Genomic DNA, 19,031 nt, shown 5'->3' with positions numbered 1-19,031 from the left:
CTCAAGTTTCTTCCACGTCCACCAGTTGCAGCACTACCACGTCCTCTTCCTTGCATCGCTCTGTTTCTTGGACGCTCACCCCACCATTCTGGATACCCAATTACAGCGAAGCAACCGTCGGGAGAGTGACCGCTGCGGTTACAGTGTTTACACACCGTCGTCACATCAGTTCGCACAAGTGGATTCACACGAGCCCTTTGTTGCACAGCAAATGCGGAGACTTCAGCTACATCTTCACCCTTCTTCACATTGTTCTTTAAATCCTCCTCTTGACGTACAACGTTATACACTTCTTCCATTGGTTGGATTGGTATCCTTGACACCAAACTCGATCGAACTGTTCTGAAAGAGTCATCAAGTCTAAACAAGAACTCATGAACTTTGTCTTCTTCACGATCTTGTTCCTGCAGCACCGTCAAATTGCACTCACATTTTCCACATTTGCAGACACGCACCGGCCTATGATTGGCCATGCTATCCCAAATACGATTCAACTTTCCATAATAGGTTTCAATAGCAGCCCCTCTCTGCTTGCAGCAAGCTAATTCTGCCTTGAGCTGTTGAATCCTTGGTCCATTGGTCACAGAGAAACGCTTTTTCAGATGATCCCATAAATCTTTTGCCACATCCCGATGAGAAATGTTGGAACGCAAGGCTGGATCAATTGTCATTCTGATCCACGAGACCAACAAAGCTTGGATTGTCCACCAATCTTCTAGATCTGCAGATCCTTCTTCTGGTCGCTTGATAGAGCCATCAAGAAAACCAAATTTCTTTCTTGAACAGAGCGCTGTCTTCATACCACACGCCCATTCTTCGTAGTTCATCCCTTTCAGCAATGGATGTGAAATTACAGCGCCGGGATTGTCAGCCGCTGTCAGATCGTACGGAGAGATCGTACGTCTCACCTCCACAGTCGTTGGGTTCGGGTTCGAGGTTTGGTACTGGTTCTCGGTCATGATCGANGCTGTTCGAGTTTATCGACGTTGTTAGCCACAAGTAGTACTTTCTGACTCATGAGCCTTGTTTTGATCAACCCTAATGAACAGAATCGAGAATTCTCTATGTTATTCATGAACTCATGGCCAACAATTATATACAGTCTTCTAGCTTGGAGGATACGTACACAATCAATCAATATTAACTACAGAAGATACATAAATATACGCAGAGAAATATGCAGAAGCGTATAAGGAAGATGGAGATGATTGACGAGAGATTGACGGAGACTTGATGACAATGAAGTATACGTACGGTGGGCTACCGTGGAGTCCAGTGGGCTTAATATCGCAATACCTAAGGTCTTCATCTTCGAGTACCCTCCTTGAATCCTGATCAGAAACTCATCCCTTAGATTCGACATTTGACAATCACGAGGAATCTCTTTGACGTTTTCAAGAAAACACTGGCTTTGAAATTGCTTAAAGATCTTCTGATAAACGTATCTAGCTAGAGCTGATCTTCCATTACCTCCTCTTGCCCAAATTCCAATAACTCTCACACCTTCATTAGAATCCAAATCCAACAATGGATACAACTCTTTCATGTGTGCACCAAATCCAAATTGGTTACTGACCTCATCACTTGGTGGTGTTGCAGAGCATAATAACATATCAGAAATTCTCTTGGTAATCTCGTCGAGTAGCTTAGAATCATCTTCCCTACAAACAATGTGATGAAAACTAGTCGTGATCATCTACTCGACTACTCTGCTTGAGTGCTTGTCTAAGTTCCGGTTGCTTCACTGTGGCTTTGTCTTTGTATCTAGTGATTCTCTGTTTCGATTTAAAACGGACGCTAGAAATATACAAAATTTCGCATGGTATAATACATTAATACACTAACAATAACAACAGAAGCATTACAGTTTCAAGGAACATAAGAACGAAGAAGAATTGGATACTAACATTACAAACTTTCGCATGCATATAACTATATATCAAGAAACAGAGAAAGATGTAAGAGACTTGTACACACGTGACTCTTCATACTTCTATTCTGTTTTTGTTTTTGATGCATCCTCGATTTTATCCTCTGATGCTTCCATGATCTTCCAAACTTCCATTATGTCTTTACCATGTTTGGCATTAAGTTTAAGCAATACAGCTTCCCACTCATGTTGACCTTTACCAGTTAAAAACAAGCCAAACAATTTAAGGGCGAAAGGAAGAAACCCTGCAAGGTGGACAGCACGAACTGCAAGCTGTTCAAAATCAGGAGGATGATAGGGCTGCTTGAAGGCAAACTGAGAGAAGAGTTCAAGAGCTTCATCATATCTTAGGGACTCAACTTCATACACATGCTTCACGCCAGACTCAACTAATAAATTCTTGTTAAGACCGACAACGATGACTCTGCTTCCTGGACCAAACCAGTTAGCGTTCTCCGGTATCCATNTCGTCGAAGCGGAATCACCGGAGCAGGTTCTTCAACCACAACAGCGGGTGTCAGAGATGATGGTNCTGTAATTTCATGCCTCTCATGATCTAAACTTGTAAGATCATCCGCTACAAATTTTCCTGATAGAAACTTGTCTTTAATATTTTCGACATTTTCCAGGAAAACATGTGTCTGGAAACTCACAGATATCTTTTCATACGTGTACCTAGCAAGGGTTGTCTTCCCCACACCTGCCTTACCCCATATTCCTATGATACGGACATCTTTGATAGATTCTAAAGCCAACAACTCATGAAACTCTTTCATTTGGCGATCCATCCCTACAAGTCCTTTGAAATTGCTTAATGATGAAGAGAGAAACATAAGCCAGATGTCATCAGCAATGTTCTTGATCCGATTTAATCCGCCTACCCCTGCATGGTCCGTAGATAAAGAGCACTGGGTGGCTATGTTCTTCAGTTTTGTAAGTGCTTTCCTCCATAATGGGGGCTTTCCACGGATACATTTCCTCATGAGGCCCAAGATAGTGTTGGGAGATTTCTTCCACATCCAAATGGTTGTTTGTGATGAAGATGGGTATGACAATGAGTGAGCTTTCCTCCTGAACCTGGAGTATTGTCACGAGCTCTTCCAGGAACCCAACAGAAGAAGCTTGCTTCTCGGACATCATGACAACGGCAACTTTAGACTCTGCCAAAGCCTCGAGAGTCCGTTGATCAAGCGCCCTGCAACGCTTCTCCTTCCAGCTGTCGGAGATAAAAGTTTTGATTCCATTTTGGGACAAATGATAATTAAAATCAATGCCAAGAGATATCTCGCCACTAAAACTCAGGTAGACATCCACCTTCCTTTCAACCAACAAAGATGTAGAAGAAGACATTGGTTTGAAGAATGAGATCCTTGGGAAAAAAGGATGAGAGATCCCACAGAAAGAGGCAACAAGAGAGTGGGAGGCGAGTGGCGTTGACTTTCCAATAATAAAGGGCGAGGGCGAGGGCGAGCACGTCTTTTCATAATACAGACGACCCACCAGAGAGTACTAAATTCATCGACGAGCTTGTTTTGTTTGTCAACAATGGCTTTCTACTCTGCACCTCGTGTATTGAAATATGACGTATTTCTCGGCTTCAGAGGGGAAGACACCAGAAAAACCTTTGTTAGCCATTTATACGCAGCCCTTGATCGAAAACGAATCGTTACCTTCAAAGATGACCAAAGGCTTGAGATAGGCGATCATATTTCCGACAAACTCGGCAAAGCCATAGAAGTTTCGAGGTTTGCTGTGGTAGTTCTCTCAGAGAACTATGCTACCTCAAGGTGATGCTTGATGGAACTCCAACTGATAATGGAGCGTATGAGTCATGGGAAAATTGATGTCTTCCCGGTCTTCTACAGAGTAGATCCTTCTGCCTAATAACAGTAAGATCCCTCTTACTTTGTCTAAGTCATCTAATGCAGAACATGGGCCTAAGGAAGCCCACCAGAAAGCCTACCAACAAGTCCAAAAACATAGCTGTCATACGAACGAGTTTCACCAGAAACAAAACCCTGCAAATAGCGTTGCAGTCGCTGCAGTCAAAAGCAGAGTACCACGTAGCTGTCATGAAGACTGTACGAACGGACTTCACGCTCCTCAATCAACAGGAATTAGGTGCAGCTAGACATGGACTTCACGCTCCTCAATCAATAGGAGTTAGACACAATTCATTATTCCGATTGTCTTATATATATCTAAAAGCATTGTATTGACAATGTGAAGGTGAATAAGAGTAAAATATTCATCTTCTTCTCTAAGATTTCTTCTAAGTTGGTGAAAACGTTCACTGCCGTGAGACACCAGCGAGGAAACTTCGCTTTAGATAGCCACCGAAGCCGAGAAACGGCAGATACCATTCTTCGATGGGGAGAAGCTCTTAACCTAATCGCCAGTCTTACCGGCGTCGATTCCGAAACCTGGTAAGCTAGCTCTTCCTTTCTTACTCAGCAAAAATTTCCCAAACGTCCTCTCGTTAACTGAAATTCTCCTTCAATGTAGCATTGATGAGGCTACAATGGTTGAAGGGGTTGCCAGAAATATTGCAAGACGTGTGACATCGATGCATAAAATAGATTCCAAGAATATTTTTGGGATGAAAGCTCAGCTGGAAGGTCTCTGTCCTCTCTTGGATCTGGAATCCGATGAGGTTCGTGTGATAGGAATCTGGGGGATGGGAGGCATTGGAAAAACTTCCATTGCCAAGTGTCTCTATAACCACCTCTCACCTAAATTTACAGCTCGCTGTTTCATAGAGAACATTAAGAGTATTCGTCAAGACCATGACCAAGATCTAATGCATTTACAAAAACTAGTGCTCTGCAGTATTCTTCGTGATGATATTGGCGTCAGGAGTGTGGAAGCTGGATACCGCCAGATAAAAGCCACACTCGGGCACCGAACGGTGTTGCTTGTACTTGATGGTGTTGATAAAGTGGAGCAGGTGCATGCCCTAGCAAAAGAGACTAACTGGTTTGGTCCTGGGAGCCGAATTATCATTACCACTAGAGATATGGGATTGCTCAATACCTGTGGAGTGAAGACAGTTTACAAGGCCATGTGCTTGGATGCTAAGGATTCCCTCCAGATGTTTAACCATATTGCTTTTGGAGAAGGACTTCTCGGCTTGCACACGGCCTTCCTTCTGCCCTTCAAACCTACGCTTTATTTCTCCGTGGAAGGAACGCAACTCCTGAGCAGTGGGAAAAAGCATTAAGTGCACTTGAAAGCAGCCTTAACGAGAACATAATGGAGATCTTGAAAATTAGCTACGAGGGCTTACCAAAACTACATCAGAATGTTTTGCTTCATGTTGCATGTCTCTTCAATGGAGACAGTCTCCAGCGTGTCACTTCTCTTCTTGATTGTTCCAGACCCGAGAGAAGCTTGGGGATAAGAGTTCTAGCGGAGAAGTCTCTCATCGATATATCAACTACTTGGTATGTGCCTAAGTTGGTAGAACAAATGGGAAGAAAAATTATGCGTGACTTTCAAAAATACCTTGGGGATCCTGAGGAAATTTGTTATGCACTGGCTCTAGGAAATGTACGCATATGCATAATTTGTTGTCTTGTTATATACTCATATAATACTTCAAGGTTTCCTGCTGGTATGCGTTAAGGTTTATATTTACGCCAAGTTTCTTATTTGTTTCTATCAACAGGGAACAGAACAAACTGAATGCATGTCACTACACACGTGTGAAATGACATGTGCATTGTCTATGAAGACCACTGCTCTTGACCGTATGCGTAATCTTAAATTCCTCAAGGTCTACAAGCATGTAGATTGCAGAGAATCGGCGCTGCTGCTCATTCAAGACTCACATGACCTGCCTCGTACCCTACGGTTATTCCACTGGGACTCATTTCCATTGAGAACCTTGCCTTTCAGGCTGGATCCATATTTTCTTGTTGAACTCAACCTGCGTCACAGCAATCTAGAAACGCTCTCGAGTGGAACACTGGTAACTTTTCGTAGGAGCCTAATGCTTGTGTCTGTGGTCTTGTTAGATCAATATATAATGCGATATAGAAATCCTTGCAAGAGAATATTTAATTTCAAAGTAATTCCTTTTATTATTGTATATTTTTTAGGTGTTCAGAAATTTGAAGAGACTAGATGTGACGGGATCTAAGAATCTCACACAACTTCCAGATCTTCCAAAATATCGAGGATGTGATTTTGGAACGCTGCATGAGACTAAAAGGAATCCCTCACTCCATTGGCAAAAGTTCCACCCTCAACAGGCTTAAGCTATCCTACTATCATGAGCGTAACAAGCCCCTGGAAATTTTTATATACACATGTGCCGGGAAGCAGCTTATTGTATTGGAGTTCCCAAATGCAACAATGAAAATGGTTGAAGTGTTGAGTATATCGGTCGATGGAAACATCAAGCTTTCTTCAGGTTTTCAGGGATATGTTGAATACTTCTCCTTTACTTCTGAGAAACAGATCCCGGTTACAACGACGATGTGTGTCCAGCAAGCTCCTCAGTCTATCTCGGAGTTCAACAGATTTAGTTCGCTCAACATCATGAGGTTCAGCTACAAAGAGAATGGTCAACCTGTCACCCTTCATAGCTTTCCAGATATTCCTAGCCTGAAAGAGCTAATACTTGTCAACTTAAACATCCAAAAAATTTCAGATGGGATTGGTAAGTTAAAGTTCCTAAAGAAACTGGACTTCAGCGGAAATGATTTTGAGAACTTACCAGAAGCTATGAATAGTCTGTCCTGGTTGAAAACTCTCTGGCTTAGGAACTGCAGAAGACTCAAAAAAATGCCAGAGCTAACTCAGGTGCAGTCACTCACACTTTCCAACTGTGGGAACCTCAGATCATTGGTGAAACTCTCTGACGCAAGTCAAGATCGGCGCATATTCTGTTTGATTGAGCTCTGTCTTGACAACTGCAAGAATGTGAAGTTGTTGTCAGATCAACTTGGCTATTTCACCAAGCTGACATATTTAGATCTTAGCGGCCATGATTTTGAGAGATTACCATCAAGCATCAGAGATCTTACCTCTTTGGTAACTCTCTGCCTAAATAACTGTAAGAAACTCAATTCAGTGGAAGAACTTCCTCCGAGCCTCAAGTTTTTGGATACAGACGGGTGTGATTTCCTTGTAGCTGATTCTGTACAACGTTTTAGAGACAGACAAAAGAAAGAGGTTAGTTTTCTGCTCTTGATCCATCTCTACTAAAGATTTATACGTAGTCCCGTTATTACCTCCTTCCTTTCATATGTACAGCCGCGAAATGACTGCTTCCAAGAAACCGATATACATAGTTTTGAATTAAAGCACCAAACTACGGTGAAATGCTGTGATTTATATGAAGCTGGTGTTCTAGATTATTATAAAGACAGACAAAGCGAAGAGGTGTGTGTGTAAATACTGCTTTCAATTTGTCGTTATTATGATTTAAGTAGTTCTTTGATCACCTCATTCCTTTTACAGGTACCACAGCGAAATGACCATTTCCAAGAGACTGATATGCTGAGTTGTGAACTGAATCACCAAATCACAGTACCAAATCATCAACCAACAGTGACAGGACGTGATTCCCTTGAAGTTGATTCACAAAACGAAGAGGTGAATATTCTGCTTTTGATTTTGTCTACTATGATCAATGTGATCATTTTATTACTTCTCCTTCCTTCTATAGTTGCATCCGCGAAATTACCACTCCCGAGTAGCCGAGATAGTGAGATATGTACGGAGTCGCCAAATTACTAGACAAAGCCACCAAACCACAGTGACATGCAATGATTTCTTTGAGGATGAGTCTCAAAACGAAGAGGTGAATATTCTGCTTTTGATTTGTTTCTACTATGTCACTACCTACCTTCTATAGGTACAGCTGGGAAGAAATGAGATAAACCCGTTATTCTTTTATTCGTAAGGTTTTTGACTGGCTTAGTATTAGTTTTGAGGCATCTTTGTGTGAATAGAGAGAATATAATTGTATTATATTGTTGTGTACTATTATCAAATAGAATAGAATGATACAACTTATATATAAGCACAAACCATAATCAAATGATATAATTAAAGGGATTACATAGAATAATATAATTAATGTATATTAAAGTAATATATGGGATTTGAGTAATCATAGGTGATATGATGATACTCTTTCCTTAATACGCCCCCTCAATCTCAAGGGGTGATGAAGCGAAGCGAAAATAACAGCTTGAGATTGACAAGTCCAAGTGTTGGAGATCCGTTTATGAATTGAGAATATGAGCTGTTGTTGAGCAAGATTTGCTAAAGACTCGACACGATGACGAGTTGTGTGATGTTGAGGTGGCCGACATCAACGATGGTTAGAGAAGGAGATCCAATTTTTTTCTTTTAAAAAAAAATGAAATTCGACATAGATTCAAAGACTTATAATATATAAGCTTGAATGATAGAAGCACTTTTGGCTTAAAATAAAAGAAAAATATTTGACTTAGATTCAGAGGTCTAAAATAGTAGACTTGAATAAAAAGAAACTCGATGGCTTAGATTCAGAGGTTCATAATGAACTTGAATGTGGAAGCACTTGGCTTAAAACAAAAATAAACAATAGAAACACATAGCTTAGAAACAGGAACAAAGTCGATCGTTAGATCATTGTGGCTCTGATACCATGTGAATAGAGAGAATATAATTGTATTATATTGTTGTGTACTATTATCAAATAGAATGATACAACTTATATATAAGCACAAACCATAATCAAATGATATAATTAAAGGGATTACATAGAATAATATAATTAATGTATATTAAAGTAATATATGGGATTTGAGTAATCATAGGTGATATGATGATACTCTTTCCTTAATACTTTGATGGTCAATAGAAATCTTTAAATTACATATACAAACATAGAGAAAATTAAACAGGGAGACAAAGAAAGAGAGAGAGAGAGAGGACCCTATACTGTAATTTGTTATTTCAAAACAGAGAAGCTCAAAGACAAAAACAGAGCTTTTCGTGGCTTTGTACATGCATTGACATTGGATCAACAGTGGAATTACTTCTTTTGCACACCGGAAAATAGATAAACAATATTCCTAATCCTAAGCCAAATCTACATAAGTCTTAGGTATAATAAAACTTACCTATATAATAGTCGTTCTAGGAATTATGCAGAGGAACCTAACCATTTCTCTAGGACCAAGTTACCTACCATTCAAGAAGATTCAGAAAACTCGGAACCAGCATCATAAAGATCTCTCTCTCTAAAGCCGATTTGACGAAACAGTTGACGAACTTCAAAGCACCTTAAGCACTCAACTTCATACACAATTTTAACCCCAAACGCAACAAGAAGTTGTTTGTCTTGTGTAGTTATGATCACTAGGCTACCTGGACCAAAACAGTTAAAATCTTCCGCAAGAGCATCTAGCTGTTCGAGTTTATCCACGTTGTTAGCCACAAGCAGAACTTTCTGACTCATGAGCCTTTTTTTTATCAACCCTGAGGTCTTCATCTTCGAGTACCCTCCTTGAATCCTGATCAGAAACTCGTCTTTTAGATTCGACATTTGACAATCACGAGGAATCTCTTTGACGTTTTCAAGAAAACACTGGCTTTGGAATTGCTTAAAGATCTTCTGATAGACGTATCTAGCTAGAGCTGATCTTCCATTACCTCCTCTTGCCCAAATTCCAATCACTCTCACACCTACATTAGAATCCAAATCCAACAATGGATACAATTCTTGCATGTGTGCACCAAATCCAAATTCGTTACTGTTCCCATCACTTGCTGGTGTTGCAGAGCATAACAACATGTCAGAAATTCTCTTGGTAATCTCGTCGAGTAGCTTCGAATCATCTTCCCTAAAAACAGAGCAAATTAATACGAATTGTTTCAACAAAATCTCTATGAGTTCGAGTTGTGATATAAATCAAATCAAGATATGAATATAAGTTACCAGTCACGAGAACAATGACCGGAGATACTTGCCAAATTGGTCAGTGCTTGTCTCCATGACACAACAGTCTCGTGATTTTCTCTATCTTCATGTTTCCTAAACTGTAGAGCTACTTTTTCGACTTGTCTCCTCACATGAGCAGGCTCGACGTTATAAAAGATAGGCATAACGATGAGCGAACCCTTTTTCTCAACATCCATGATCATGGCTAGCTCTCGGAGACACCATGGAGACGCAGGGTAATTCTTTGAGACAATCACGACGGCGATTTTGGAGTTTTCGATTGCGGTGAGGAGATCTGAAGAAATCCTACGGCCGCTCTTGAGTTCGACGTCGTCTTTGAAAGTTCGAATACTCATTCGGATGAGTTCTCTGTAAAGAAAGCTGATGAAGGTCCTGCGCGTGTCCTTGCCTCTGAAACTCAGAAATACATCGAACTTTTGGGGAGCTGTTGAAGAAGAAGACGATGGATACATTTAATTCGAGCGGAAGCATCGGTTTTACTTCCAAGCTTTGTATGTTGTTGTAAGACGATGAATAATAATAACTCGAGGATCGCATGGTGTCAAGAAATCCCATAATTAAAAGATTAAAAAGAGTGTGAAATTTCCGAGAAAAATGTTGAGAATTTACTAAGAAATGTTTTTGGTTATGGAAAGTCATGAAACAGAACAGGTCCAAAGGAATAAAATCTACACATAGCTTATTCGACCAATATTCGATTTGGCGATCTACGTGGTTATGCGTTGATGAGATGACGACGTAACGCGAATTCTATGTGTATATGATGGAAACGTGCTGATCTCAAGTGTACGGCACGGAATAATAAACGGTCGGAGTTGGTTAAATTGAATAGTTGATGTTGATGTTGAGCAAACGGAAAAACTGTGGCCAGTGTTGTTATTACATAGGGGGAATATATTACTATTTATTTTTGATTATGATGTATGAGTTGACATAGGTAACGCGGAGGACTATTTCGTCATGTTAAAGGTAAACTATTTCGTCAAAGGCCCATGCAGTATCATAAACTAAAGAAGGCCCATTTGTTGGTTTAATTCGAAGAAGACTAGAAGAGTATCGATCGAACCTCTCGTCTCGTCTCGTCTCGTCTCTCATCATCACCAGTCCACTCTTGAATAAACGATTTGAGTATTTGGACTCACAATCTGGGTTTGTATTTGGCTGCTTAAATTCGATTCGCAACTAAAAGTTTTAATCGGTTCGGAACCAAGGTTAGTGATGAATGTCTTCCACCACTTGAATGTGATTTACTCATATAATAAAAGTGGAGTCTTTACGCATTTTCACCTGTGCTGCTGCCTCAACTCGTCTTTCTTTCTATTAGGAAAATTTGTAGAATGAAACACTCACTCACAAGTCACACCTCCTTTGGAAATGTGAGTTTCTTACAACAGAGAAATCATCATGAGTTAATGTGTGTTTAAGTAGATTAGTTGTGGCCGAAAGGATTCGTTCCGGTCGTCAGCAGAATGGCCAGACTCACAAGCAGAATAGCCAGACACGCAATCAATACGCACCAAGCGAAACCCCACAGCCATGGCTTTAAATGCTGCAATAGGATTGATATAGCCACTTGATAACCCGTTGTACCTTTGGTAGTCTCCTTGAAGCAAGCACATACTGGTACCTCCTAGTACAAGGTGACAAAACGAGGAAATGAGCTTATATATTGTACAGAGAGACAATTGACTGTAGAAGATCTTTTATTTTTCTTACCTGTTTACTGCGTCTTCCCATTGGAAACCGAGTGATTTGACTGGAGTTTTGCTTCCAATGGGGGCAAGGAGTTAGATCAATAGAATGTATTATGCTCGGTAGGGTGGAAGCTTTTAGAGACTTGCAGCCATGTGCATTTAAACTCTTGAGACTCCGTGGAAGCCCTGTCAGTGATACGAGGTTGCTGCAGTAATTGAGGCAGAGAGTTACCAAGGAGGTGAGGCCCATGATGCTTGTCGGTAATCTCTCGAAATCTTGTCTGCTGAGATCTAAATATGTCAAGTTGGTGAGATGACGTAGCTCATCTGATAGTGACTCAATGTTCTTGCAGTTGTCAAGCCAAAGCTCGAGCAAACTGTATCTAATTTCCTGATCAAGCTTCATCAATGTTCTGAGGTTTGTACAGTCAGAAAGTGTTAGGATCTCTAGCTGATATAGTTCTGGCAATTCTTCCAGACTGCGGCAGTTACAAAGCGTCAACTGTTTCAACTTGCTAAGAAGCTTCATTGTATTAGGTAACCCTTTAAAGCTATTCCCACTGAGGTCCAACTTCTCTAGGACTCCCATATGGTGGATGTCATCTGGGATTACCTGGATGTTTAGGTTGATTAGATTTAACTCTATCAACCAGGGAAACCCGGCAAAGCTAATACACTTGAAACTTCTCTTCTTGTTGCTGTTAAACCGCATGATGTCGAGTGAACTAAAACATAGGGAGGTGACTCGAGCTCCAACTTCATCAGCTCACGAGAGATCCGTTTCTCGGAGGTAAAACATAGATGCTCTGCATATCCTTTTAGAAGCTTTAACTCCAGTTTTAAGTTGCCTTTGATTGATGGATTCTCAAGAGAAATTCCCTGAGAATCTTCCACGAACGTTTCTGTGCTAAAAAATTTCAGGTAGACAGCTCTAACGCTCAAGCTTGTGTCTTGGATGACAGTACTTAAAGATTCTGTTATTTTGATCCTAAGATGCGTAAGCCCATCACAGTTTGACACATCAAATTTCTGCAGTTTTGATAGGCTACAAATGGACTTTGGAATCTGTTTCAAGGAAGTGCAACCTTCCAATATCAACTCCTCAAGACACACTGCTTCCTGAAGATCTGGAAGTTCTTTCAGATCCTTAGATCCTGTCAAATCGAGTTTCCTCAGATGCAAAAGTCTCTGAAACGAATGTAGTAAAAGAAAAAATAAGGGAAATGTTAACAAAAAAAGAAGATGCAGTTATTAGCAAGGATATAAGGAGACAGCAAAAGAAGCATACCGGGGTTCCACTCCAGAGCCTTTTGAGCTTGCTGTAACATAGATTTAGTTCAACAAGACAATCTGGACTGATATTGGTAGACAAGGTTGTAAATGGATATGCATCCCAATGGAGGAATCTAAGCTTATGAGGAATACTCCATTTTTTTTCTAGAATCAGATCTTCCCTGCGGGATTCTAAACCTACAGAGTGCCTGTTGATCTTCAAATAACTGAGATTATGCATCGGCTTGAACATATTCCACTTGATATGAAAATCACTGGACATCGGCTCAGAAACATCTAATGCCATGGCTTCGGTTTTGCTTGTACCCTGATGTATATAATACTAAATGTATATGTCAGTATGTCACACTTACTATTAAGATGGTGAACAAAAAAGAGAATTCAGGATATTGCTTGTACTTACTGCGTTGTCTTCAAGTACTCGACAGATTTCCTTCTGTTGCCACAAGATTCGTTGTTTGGCAGGGCTATTTTCTGATTCTTGAAGCACAATTTGTCTCCCAGTTTGCTCTAACAAAGGGTGCATAGCTATACGCCCATCAGCCGATATGTCGATGAGAGACATGTCTACTAAAACCTTCATTCCCGCTCTACCTCGTTCAAGAAGTGTTATGACTCGTTCGACAGGATCTCCATTAAAAAGGCATGCGACATGAAGAAAAGCAGTCTTACCAACTTTGTCTAATTTATCATAGCTAGTTTTCAAGACCGTCATGATTTCTTCGTGTGGAGCTTCCTCAAACATTTTCAAAGCATCTTGCCACCCTCCTAGGGACTTGTCATGGAGATGAAAGCCGAAAGTCACAAGGGCCAAAGGAAGACCTTGAGAAAGCCTACAGAAACGTTCCGAAAGATGTTGGTAGTCTCTATCTCTAGGAGGATTCCTTCCTTTAAATGCAATCCGCTGGAAGAGTTGGAGAGCTATATCATCATCCAAATACTTAACTTTGTACACATTTGTCACTCTAGAGGATCTAAGCAAGCTCTTGTCCCGTGTGGTTATGATGATTCGGCTCCCTGGTCCAAACCATCCAACCTTTGCCAAGGCATTCACCTGTTTCACATCATCCACGTCATCAAGGACAACTAAAGCTTTTAGGTTCCTAAGCCTTGAATGGATATAACTAGCTCCCTGCTCAATGGTCTGAAATTTAAGATCTTCTTCGCCAAGGATATTGGAAAGAAGCTGTTTCTGTAAATATAAGAGATCATGTTGTGCCGATGAAATTTTATGAATGAAACAATGATGACTGGAGAAATATTTCTTATGTTGTTCATAAAGATGCCTGGCTATGGCCGTTTTGCCAATGCCTCCCATTCCCCAGATTCCTATCATTCGAACCTTATCTTCCTTGGTGTTGGTGTCATTGTCCGAGGGTTGGTTTCGAGCCTCATCATTCTTGATGTGGATGTTCATGTCCAAGAGAGGGTTGATGTGTGCCAAATGAGCTTCCATTCCAACGATATCCTCGGGAACCGTTGGCAACATAGAGAACAACTTGCGTGAAATAACTTTAACAATTTCTTCAACCATCGTGACATCGTCCTTGCTGACAATATCAATAAACAAACAGTAAGGATTCGATGGATACGTTGGCACATTGTTAAATAAACGGGAGAAAAGCCTTACTATTTACTGGACTCTGCGCCTTTTCGGTTTCCAATACGCCTAAGGGCTACTCTCCATTTGGGAATCTTCTGCGCCAATTTACAACTTCGGTGGCATGTTAAACCAAAAGTCCCTCGAAGATTTTTAACGTCAGAGGGGAAAACGTCGTAGAAGACCGGGATGACACAAATCTTTTCTTCCAATCTAAGTTTCATGATCAGATGAAGCTCGTCCAAACACCACTTTGAAGTAGCGTAGCTCTTTGAGATAACCACAACGGCAAACCTTGAACTCTTGATGGCCTCTTCAAGTTTTTCGGGAATGGAGTCTCCCAGCTCAATCCTTGGATCGTCTTTGAAGGTGTAAATCCCTCTGTTGACAAGTTGTTTGTACAAATAGCTAGCGACGGTTCTTCGAGTGTCTTCACCTCGGAAGCTGAGGAAGACATCGTAGTTACCAGGAGGTGCAGGGGACGAGGACGAGGACATTTGACTTCAAGTTCCTTCTCTCTCTCGCTCTTGGGACAATTATGCTACCAAGTAGAAGGATGACGGAAGCGATTTCGACAACAACATTGAGATCAAGACTGAGACAGGCAGCTTTAGTTAAGGGGGAAACTAAGCTTCATTATCCAAAGTCAACGCATGCACACCTTGATGAAAATTCTGAGGTTTTAAAGTCATTTCTCCATAAACATGCTTACTTTTGTGAATAATCATTTTATTTTTTTGAGTTTGTATCTCTCTACCAGCCAGTTCATACAAATTGTATTTTATGCCAAAAAAGAAAAAAAGAACAAATATATACATTTACTCATCTAGTCATTTGTATCCTTTAATCCATCCTCATATCATATACTTACCATGTTACTTATAGTTTTAGTACTTTTATAACAATTTACTAAATAGATTGATAATCTAAACATTGCTAATGTAAAAGATACCATTTGAATAACATATGACATGTACATACCCATTACCCTCAGTGTGCTGGACGTGCTTGCTAGTCGTGGCAAATTATTAGAAAGAGAATAATCTCCCTTAGTCTTTTTCCTTTAGTTTACTACAATTTAAACATTATTATCATTGCATCCTTGGCCAGCTATTCTTATTTTCTTTTATTCCCTTAAAAAAATTACAGTCTTTTTTATATTTTTAATCTGACTAAAGTTCTTGTGGTTCAATGAGGAGACTTACAAAGGTTTATTTCAGAAAATAACAAAGTGAAAAAATTCAATACACACAAAAAAAATTGAAACGAAATTTAGAACTTGGATGGAACATTTAACACGATAAATAATAATAGTAATTTATAAACTCAAGATCAGGTCTTGATGCTATTATGAGTGTGACCAGAACCTTTCAATGACAGTAGTCGTACTAGGGTCTTAGATGTTTTTGAATGCATTAATAGTGTCCATTCTCTGTATCAGCGGTTTCAAGCAGGTGTATCTCCTCTTAGAGGAGTCCTCTATTTCTGCTACTACGTGTACTTTTATTGGATCAGTGAGATAGCACACAAATACCAATGTGTTTATGACCAAAGCTGTGCGCTTATAATCTATCTACTAACAGAAACAGTTAAAACTTGTCGCCACAGTTTCAAGAAATATAAAGCTTATGGAGTTTGTGGATACCAACATTTTACAAGCGTTGACATACATATATATCATCATTGAGGAAACCAAACCGGTGATTCTTCAGACTTGTATTAGTTACATGCCTAACTTTGTGATGCTTCCACTATCTCTTCATCTTCTGATGCTTCCATAATCTTCCACACTTCCATTAGATCTTTACATTGCTTTGCATTGAGTTTTAACAGTGTAGCTTCCCACTCCTCTTTATCTCTACCGGTTAAAAACGAACCAAACAGTCTAATGGTCACAGGAAGAAACCCTGCGAGCTGGACAGCACGAACTGAGAGGCGTTCGAAATCAGGAGGAGGATATGACTGCTTGAAAGCAAAACGTGACAAGAGTTTGAGAGCTTCATCATATCTTAGAGAACCAACTTCATACACATGATTCACTCCAGATTCCACAAGCAAACTTTTTTCTTGAGTGATTAGAATGACTCTGCTTCCTGGAGCAAACCAGTTGGCGTACTCAGTGATCCACTTACCTTGTTCAATGTTGCGCACACCATCAGCTATAAATATAACCTTGCGATGTTTTTTCTTTGCTTCGGTCAATTCATTCAACTCATGATCCAAACCTCTAAGATCTTCCCCTTGGAAAATTTCTGACGGTAGAAGCATTTCTTTCATGTTTTCTAGGAAAATTTGTGCCTGAAATTTAACAGAGATGTCTGCATAAGTGTACCTTGCAAGTGTTGTCTTACCCACACCTGCACCACCCCAAATGCCAATGGTACGAACCTCTTTGTCAGATTCTAAAGCCAACAAGTCATGAAACGCTTTCATGTGACGATCCATTCCTGCAAGGCCTTTGAAATCGCTTGATGCAGAGGACAGAAACATAAGCCTAATGTCATCAGCAATTTGCTTGATCCGGTGTGTTCCGTGTATCACCGGAAGATTCCGAGAAAATGAATACTGTGCAGCTATGCTGTCCAGTTTGGCAATTGCAGTCTTCCAAATTTGGGCTCTCTCAGGAAATGATTGAAAGACTTGTCCCACATCCAAAGGGTGTTTTGTGAGGAAGATTGGTATGACAGTGAGTGAACGTTTCTCATGAGACTCAACTATTACCATAAGCTCTTCAAGGAAGCCAACTGAAGAAGCCTCTTCATCAGACGTCATGACAACTGCAACTTTGGACTCTGTCAAAGCCTCAAGTGTTCGTTGATCAATTGGTTTGAAAGTATTCTCCTTCCAGCTTTCGGATTTAAAAGATTTGATACCATTTCGAGACAAATCATAACCGAGATCAAGGTCAAGAGCTACCTTGCCGCTGAAACTCAAGAACACATCCAACTCTCTTCCTGCCAACAAAAATGAATAAGAAGAAGACATTCTAATTTTTGTTTTGACGACTGTGTGAGTTCTAAAATTTTGAAGGAAATAAAGATAAGGAGTACAAGGCCATGCATCTAGCGTTGACTTGTCACTGTAAAGTCAGTCAACCACTACTAGCATTATATGAGAGTTCAACATTTTCCTACTTGTGTTCACTTTTTGCAATTTCCCAGAAAATAAGACAACATTTAACAAGTACATAATGCATAAAACTCCGGAGACCAAATCTTTCTACGAACAATGGCGTCCTCCTCCTCTGCACCTCGTGTATCCAAGTACGACGTCTTCCTCAGCTTCAGAGGAGAAGACACACGCAAAGCAATCGTCAGTCATTTATACGCAGCACTTGAAAGCAGAGGAATTGTTACTTTCAAAGATGACCAAAGGCTTGAGATAGGCGATCACCTTTCCGACGAACTCCGCAGAGCCCTAGATGGTTCAAGTTCGCTGTTGTGGTTCTCTCTGAGAACTACGCTACTTCGAGGTGGTGCTTATTGGAACTTCAGTTGATAATGGAGCTTATGAAGGAGGGGAGACTTGAAGTCTTTCCCATCTTCTATGGAGTTGATCCTTCCGTGGTAAGGCATCAGCTAGGAAGTTTCGCTTTAGAAAAGTACCAAGGTCGTCCTCAGATGGCGGATAAGGTTCTCCGGTGGAGAGAAGCTCTTAACTTAGTGGCCAATCTTTCAGGCGTGGATTCAAGAAACTGGTAACCCTTTTTACACTTTCTCAAACTTTTTCGCATTGGAAATTTGAGTTTTATTAATTAATTAGTGTTTATATTCGATTTCACTAGTGTTGATGAGGCTATAATGGTTGGAGAGATTGCCAGAGATATTTCGAGACGTGTGACGTTGATGCATAAAATAGACTCTGGCAATATTGTTGGGAAGAAAGCTCACATGGAAGGTCTCAGTCATCTCTTGGATCTGGAATCCGATGAGGTTCTCATGGTAGGAGTCTGGGGAATGGGAAGAATTGGGAAAACCTCCATTGTTAAGTGTCTCTATGACCAGCTCTCATCTAAATTTCCAGCTCATTCTTTCACCGAAAACATTAAGAGTAGTGTTAGTAAAGATAATGGCCATGATCTTAAGCATTTGCAAAAGGAACTGCTCTGCAGTATCCTCTGTGATGATATTAGGTTATGGAGCGTGGAAGCTGGATGCCAAGAGATAAAGAAGAGACTTGGGAATCAAAGGGTTTTTCTTGTCCTTGATGGTGTGGATAAAGTGGCGCAGGTGCATGCCTTGGCCAAAGAGAAGAACTGGTTTGGTCCTGGCAGCCGAATTATCATTACCACTCAAGATATGGGATTGCTCAATACCTGTGGAGTAGAAATCGTCTATGAGGTTAAGTGCTTGGATGATAAGGATTCCCTAGAGATGTTTAAGAAGATTGCTTTTGAAGGAGGAAGTCCTCCTTCTGATGGTTTTGACAAACTCTCAATCCGAGCTTCTCGGCTTGCTCACGGGCTTCCTTCTGCCATTCAAGCCCATGCCTTATTTCTCCGTGGAAGGAAGGCGACTCCTGAGGAGTGGGAAGAATCTTTGGGTGCACTTG

At 40.5% G+C, this 19,031-nt stretch overlaps 4 protein-coding genes and 3 pseudogenes across 5 annotated transcripts; 2 read left to right on the top strand and 5 right to left on the bottom strand.

Moving 5' to 3' along the window:
• LOC104743360 lies at window positions 1,909-3,280 on the bottom strand (annotated as a pseudogene).
• On the top strand, window positions 3,476-7,941 carry LOC104740458 (annotated as a pseudogene).
• On the bottom strand, window positions 8,581-10,506 carry LOC104740457 (toll/interleukin-1 receptor-like protein). 2 transcript variants are annotated; one of them, XM_010461059.2, is made up of 2 exons: window positions 9,870-10,506; window positions 8,581-9,774 (listed from the first exon to the last, which is right to left on the bottom strand). In XM_010461059.2, exons 1-2 carry the CDS (start codon window positions 10,343-10,345, stop codon window positions 9,123-9,125), a joined length of 1,128 nt encoding a protein of 375 aa, XP_010459361.1. In that variant the 5' UTR covers window positions 10,346-10,506; the 3' UTR covers window positions 8,581-9,122. The 2 variants fall into 2 exon arrangements, with proteins under 2 accessions (XP_010459361.1, XP_019091414.1); XM_019235869.1 differs by having other exon boundaries at window positions 9,693-9,769.
• Window positions 12,212-15,130, bottom strand: LOC104740456 (disease resistance protein RPP5-like). The gene is made up of 3 exons (XM_019236140.1): window positions 13,284-15,130; window positions 12,876-13,202; window positions 12,212-12,775 (listed from the first exon to the last, which is right to left on the bottom strand). Exons 1-3 carry the CDS (start codon window positions 14,412-14,414, stop codon window positions 12,233-12,235), a joined length of 2,001 nt encoding a protein of 666 aa, XP_019091685.1. The 5' UTR covers window positions 14,415-15,130; the 3' UTR covers window positions 12,212-12,232.
• On the bottom strand, window positions 14,510-14,977 carry LOC109128652 (toll/interleukin-1 receptor-like protein). The gene has a single exon (XM_019235467.1). The coding sequence runs from the start codon at window positions 14,975-14,977 to the stop codon at window positions 14,510-14,512; it is 468 nt and encodes a 155-aa protein (XP_019091012.1).
• LOC104740454 (putative disease resistance protein At4g11170) lies at window positions 16,096-17,477 on the bottom strand. Its single transcript, XM_010461053.1, has one exon. The coding sequence runs from the start codon at window positions 17,463-17,465 to the stop codon at window positions 16,212-16,214; it is 1,254 nt and encodes a 417-aa protein (XP_010459355.1). The 5' UTR covers window positions 17,466-17,477; the 3' UTR covers window positions 16,096-16,211.
• LOC104740453 overlaps window positions 17,639-19,031 on the top strand; it is a 4,941-nt pseudogene continuing 3,548 nt past the window's right edge.

Source organism: Camelina sativa, chromosome 14 (genome assembly GCF_000633955.1).
Source record: "Camelina sativa cultivar DH55 chromosome 14, Cs, whole genome shotgun sequence".
NCBI classification, from domain to species: Eukaryota; Viridiplantae; Streptophyta; class Magnoliopsida; order Brassicales; family Brassicaceae; genus Camelina; species Camelina sativa.
Note: the sequence above shows the minus strand (reverse complement) of the source record. Positions and strands in the feature narration are given on the sequence as shown.